Raw genomic sequence first — 6331 nt, forward strand, 5'->3', positions numbered from 1 at the left:
GGAAAGAGGCTAACCGCACCGTGCCCCCCGCTTTCGGGGGGGCTCTGAGGAAGGCCGGTACTGTTTATGACAACCATTTGCCTTACATGCCGCACCAGCAATAAAAAGCCTGTGCGACACCGAAGATATTTTCCTTAGTGGGCCCATTTGGAGGCATCTCCTTGCACTCCCTATGATCTTTTTAAGATGTTGTAATGCTCACAGCACATTCAGGGTTGCAGGGGCAAAGGCACAAGAGCTAAACAGTTTCTAATTCCTGCCCTTATTCCTAATCACACAAGAACTGCATCCTCTGCTTGGAAATACTTGTGTTCATTGCTGCTATGGCTGGAGGAATGGGACAGCGCTCCTGCGACGAGCATGGGGTGTTTTTATATAATGGAGAAAAGTGCTTTTTCTCCCCCTGACCTCCCCGTCAGTTCCTCAGTTGGGTTCTGCAGAGCTATTTGTTTCTATTCTGGTTACTGTTTTTTCAATAGACAGGCCTCCCATGGAGACAAGATCTGCAACCTCTCAAGCCTTGCACAGATGGAAAGCAGAGCTTTGAACTGAGTTGTGCTCTTTTCAGGGGGGAGGGTGTGTTGGTTTTTGTTTGTTGTTTTTTTTAAAACAGATAAGCCCTGGCTGATAAGTAAAACAGCATTAACAAACAATTAGAGGAGTTGACTCTCATGAAATCAGTTGTCAGTGCAATCTCAAATCCCACTACTATTCTCTGTGAGACTAGTGTTGCCCGTTACACGGGCACGGATCCCTTATGTGAAGCTTCTTCCCTGGGTTTGTATTCTGACCAACAGCTATAGTAAGAGCACATCACCAAAACTTCTTGTCATGTGCAACAAACATGAAAAGAGATCAGAGGCCTGAATTCAAAGGTTTTAGATACCCCTCTCCATAGGTCCCTGTGAAACTATTTGTGAGGCTACCTCATGGCCACAAGTACAGGGAAAGAAACTTCAAAAGTTTAGTTCAAACTATGAGGAGGCTAAGTGAGTGATAAAGCAGCTGTATCACCACCTTTTGAAAATCCTTCACAAGCCACAATAACAGAAAGGATAGAACAATTTGCTGTAATTTAGAAAAATCTCTAGGGCTTTTCTGAACTTCATCAAGGGTAAAAAGGGCTAAAGGGCAAGACTGAGGGAATAAACTTGCTTCATGTTTGCCCACACCTCATCTCTGCTTGCTAGAAGTGTAGCATGCAGTTTTCTGAGGATTTTCTCAGCTTTACAGTGGATTTTTATGATAAATCCTCCTAGGACTCATTTACAAACAAAAGCGCAAAGTACAGGTAGAATTATATTTAATTATCAAGGAAAAAATCCATCATAACTGTACAATGATGCCCAGTTTGGAAAAGCTCTTTCTACTTACCAGGTGTGAGAACAGGAACAGCTATAATCACTCATGGGTAGTGGATTATTGCTGAGACTGAACTTGTAGTTTGGGGTTAAAAGCCAACTTTGAGTTTTACTTCGGAGGATGCTACGGCCTATCCCAAATCCCTGACCATCTAGTCCCTTGGACTTCTACGTCCAAGTACCACAGCATTGGTTGGCCCAGCCCTTCGCTGTTTAGTGCAGAAAACCAAATGCCTCACTTTATTTTCTTTTTTTTTTTTTTTAAGCAGGCAGAGATACCTGCTCTCCAGCTCCTGTCGAGGTCTGCCTCTGTCCCCAGAGCTGCTTCCCCTCTCACCCACACTGGTTTCCAACACCAAGATCTGTGCTACAGTTACCTCACGGCTAGCTGCTCACCATGCTTTACAAAAACCAGCCTCACCCCTGAGAGAACCCAGGAACTAAGGTAATAAAGAAGCACTAACATCTATTCTCACACAAGGAAAAGCTGCTTTTTTTATTTTTTAGGATCTCATGATTTACAATTTTGCCCCGAATTCAGAGAAAATGATGACATGGCAACTAATTGTCAGACAAGCAATGCTCACCTATTAAGATGTTTTTGTACCACACTCTCCTCCCTAGTATTTCACTGGCAAGGAATCACACAGAAAGAAAGAAAATCTGTAAAACACTTCACTTCAAATAAATATTTGGACTGTGGGAGGTTAAACAAAGGTCAAGTGCTTGGTATACAAGACATGTAACAATGAACATAAGAAATTCAATCTTTATTCTGAGAATATTTACAAAATAAATAACATACTCATATACTTAACATTTCAAAAATAAAAGAAATAGATTTTAAGTTCTTAGCACCTTTTCAAGGTCCACCTTTTCAAATTTCATGTTAAAGCTTTACTTTCATCTAATTTTAGATATTTATAGAACCATCAGAAGAAATAGCATAGGTTTTTCTCTTCAAATGAATGTTGTCTTCAAAAATTTGGATTACTAACATAGTAATCTATATTCTTTGATATACCAAGTGACTTTTTTTTTTTTAAACGAGAAACTTCAGTTGCTATGAACTTATCAGCTTTTTAAGATCAGCCTAACAAATTACCTTTTATATCGGTAACAATGCAACCCATTATTCAAGATGAAAGATTTTCTTAAAACACAGATTATACATAGAAGTAGTATAAGAATAGAATTCAAACAAAATGCTCATGTGCAAACACATACCACAAGCTTTGTAAAGGTCAGAAATGGAGTTTTCCAACCAATGTGGACTACGTAGTAACGACATGTAACAGGGAAGCTTTTAAGGCCGTACACTGTGAACTAACACTCTGCACCTCTTAAATGGGACTGTTGACTACTTTCACTGGTTAGTTAACACAGCTGTCCAGGGATTTAGCAGGTGGAAAATGGGACAACTTCTGTAGGACATCATTGTGGAAAAGTTTGGCTTCAGAACATTTTAATTTGTGGCCTGCACACCACTACTAAATCTCAATCCCATATGGGTTATAATATGGTGTTATTTATATTTATAAGTTATTATTTATATATTATTATTTATATTTATTGTTATTAAGTAACTATGGGTTTTCTGTTCAAGACAGTGAACCTCCAACTTATGGCACTGTTTTTTACCATAAACTTCTACATTACAGAAAGCACATACCATAGGCAACCGGCATTCCTCTAAGCAAGCCTCCCTTTTTACCTTTCAATGGAGCTTCTTAACCAGCTCGCAAATTGTTTCAGTGTCTGTACAAATTTATTGTTGCTTATACGATCTCTAATTCTTTCAGAGTAGCTTTCTTCTTTCCATATTCCTTTATTTTTCTTCAAGGCCTTTAACTCTGCTTGAAGCAGTCTTTTGTGAATTTTCCAGTACAGGTGGGAATCATGATGTAGTCCTTCAATGCGTGCTGTTCTGCCAAGCCCTTGTCGCAAGATCTCTTCGTTTAAGCACACGCTGAGAAATCGACCCTATAAAAAAGCATGGTAAATATAATTGTCACTTCATCTTTAAAACAGGTTTTTTGTGCTTCTGTGGTTTGGGTTGGGTTTTTTTGGTGTGTGAACTCCCTCTGAGATACAAGCTTTACTTCTGGCTAAATCTATGCTCTGGCAGAAAGGGTTAAAAGTTAAGAGGAATCCAGCTGACTGTTAAAACCTAATACTAATGCAAGACATTTGTGAGAGAACATTTGATAGACTAAACATCATAATAATCAGAACTATACAATACAGCCTAGCACTATCCAACAAAGAAACACAGGTCTTGAAATCAGATTTACAAATAAAACATTTAAAATTCATATCAAGATAGATAAATAATAACATTCCTTAAACATACTGAGATAACTGAATTGTATAACCACAGCCGAACTCAAAACTGCAGACAGAAGTCAATTTTTGTCACTATATTTACCTTATTTACTAAAACAAGGCACTCGAGTGCCAAGTCCTCCCTTCCGAGAAGCTGGAACCATATCGTTTGTTTGGGTTGCAACTCTTGCTGTAACCAGGCCATGCCACTCGGAGCCAGTTCCACTCCAGCAAGTCTTACCAACAGAAGACCTTTTGATTGCCCTGATTATAGAGAACTTGGTTACTGAAGGCAGCAAAGGAAATGTCATTCTTTGCACAGACCCTCAGCTATTGGTAATTAATTTATTCCCACAGACTTGAAAAAAAAAGAAAAAATCCATTTTAGTTTCCCAAAGCACTAATTACTTGCAAATAATAATTTGGTCTCATCTCTCCTTCAGTAAAAAAAATTAATTCAAGATTGCATAAATAGTTTAAGCTAGTTTGCTTTATTTTGCATACAAATAGCAAGAACTGCTTTCATTATCAGTCACTATTATTTTATCTGAAGGGGCAGAAACAACAAATCTGAAGGCAAGAAGCATCAGCGCCTGCAGGTGTTGGCAAAGCAAGCATGTGGCTCACAGGCAGACATCTTCTGCGAAGTCACAGAAAAACCCTCCATGAGAATGGTGGCTGCCAGATCTTCATCCCCAAATGAAACTGTAATCCCAAGAGGGTCTTTTTGCTGGGAATGAGCAGCAAGCAGATGAACTGCCCATGTGTGAGCTTTTGCTGCCAGACCAGTATCACAATAACGATGCTGATTAATACAAATACAGTATTGGCAAGCTCCTTTTACAGGTCTCCTCACAGTCTTTTATTCCCCAGTTTCCCACCTGTAAAGTACGGAAAGACTAAAAGGCACAGCTGGAACTGTACCTTAACCCTTCCTCTCGAGCTTGCCCCCATCCCTTCGTTGCACAGACACATTAAGAACAATGAGGTTTCACTCTTACCCTTGCTCTTCACCTTTCACTTACATTTTCTCTGTACCGATGTAATGAAAGGAATGCTAATGGGAATGTGTTCAACTTCCAGGCCTTTCTCAGTTACGTGGTGTAACTTTCCCCGCAATTTCACACTCTTTTCTACAAACTCCAGAGGTATATCCAAAGCACTTGTAAACTTTGTTGTCTATCGATAGAAGAGCAAGACAAAGTTTAAAAAAAAAAAAAGTAGAGCAGGTCCAATCACATTAAATCCAACTTCTTCTTAAAATGGTTTGCCAAATTACAGTTCTATTACTAGACAGCATGGGCAAGTCTATATATATACATTTTTTTGTTCCCTGTTTTACAGGGCCTGCAGTATTAGGGGTGGGCATGAAAGCGAGGTTTGGAGAAAGAACAGAAACTGATATTTTTTGAGCAGTGCATGTTGAAGTTCCCTTGATTCACCATGAAAAGAGTGGTTTAGAAGCAGCCTGAACAGTGCTAGAATAGGGGTGGAAGGAAGCCAAGACGTGTTTAAAGACGCTAGCAAAGAACAGACGCACTGGAAACAAAGGCAGAGCGGGGAGGACAGAAACAACACAGACGTTGATAACGGAGTAAAAGAGGAGAGAGACAAAAGCAGGTGCACACCTTTGAAAAGATCACAAGATTAAATTTGATACCAGAACTGGTATCAAATGGGAGGATGCAAAGGGACAGTTACATGATCACGCAGGAAAACGAAGCTTACTTGGCCAGCAGCAGCAGTGCAGGAACGAAGCAGCCACCTGGTTTAGGGGGTGGAGGGGGAAGGATAGGCGCAGGGGATGGCATAACACCCAGAACTTAAGACACCAACTCTAGAGCTCTCGCTGTAAGAAGCCCTTTGTAGAACACCGACCTGCTTCTACAGCTGTGAAAAGTACTGACCTGCTTGTGTGCAACTGCTGTGACACAGGGGAAATAAAAAACCCAAAACACCACGACTAAACTCTAAGATCTTTCTCCTGTATGTCATCTACTCAGTAAAATCTTCCCTTCGGTGGTTCGTAAGGTCTCCCGCTAGGAATACAGAAATTCAGGGCCTTGCAGGCAGAGAGCCTGAAGGTTTTTACAAACAGAAGTTGTTTGAAGTCAGATCTCATTTGCAGAAGGAAGATCTCATTTGGAAGCGTCAACAGCCTGGTTAACACATTCACAAACCCTGGGTTTAAAAACCAAACTGACCAGAAAAAAAGGAAAAAAAATAGTAATTCTGGCAACATTTGTAGTTCAGGCTTCCCAGTCAGATGCTAAGGTAAAAACTTTATACAAGTGTTCTCTTGTACCAAGCTGCACTGGGAATTGTGCAGAGGGAATATCAGAGCAACAGTTTCTGAGCAGCTGGAAGAGGGGAGAAGGGGACGCGGCTGCGCCCGCAGCTCGCGGTGCGGCCTTAGCACACGCCGTGGACTGGTGTCGTGGTGTAGCTATCGGGAAGAAAAACCAACTCCCTCCCAGCCGAAAACAGGACAACTAGTCATTTCAGGACGGGGAGGAAGAGTCAGGGTCACGTTTAGGAACATTCCACAAGCAGCCCCGTTCATGGAGATACAGCGAGAAAGTGGGAGGAAGCCACCGCCGGGCGGGACCGGAGGCGCGGGGCCGCTCGGGCCGCTCACCGGCGGC

General features: G+C 41.2%; 1 protein-coding gene across 1 annotated transcript; it reads right to left on the reverse strand.

The window, feature by feature from the left end:
• Window positions 1-3075: 3075 nt before the first annotated feature.
• Window positions 3076-4865, reverse strand: LOC104620393 (chromosome unknown open reading frame, human C3orf33; the record flags this gene model as incomplete). The annotated part of the gene is made up of 3 exons (XM_010286596.1): window positions 3076-3344; window positions 3790-3950; window positions 4712-4865. Coding segments are annotated over 3 exons (584 nt in total), but the record flags the coding sequence as incomplete, so codon positions are not given.
• Window positions 4866-6331: the final 1466 nt, after the last annotated feature.

Source organism: Phaethon lepturus, unplaced genomic scaffold (assembly GCF_000687285.1).
Source record: "Phaethon lepturus isolate BGI_N335 unplaced genomic scaffold, ASM68728v1 scaffold41954, whole genome shotgun sequence".
Taxonomy (NCBI): domain Eukaryota; kingdom Metazoa; phylum Chordata; class Aves; order Phaethontiformes; family Phaethontidae; genus Phaethon; species Phaethon lepturus.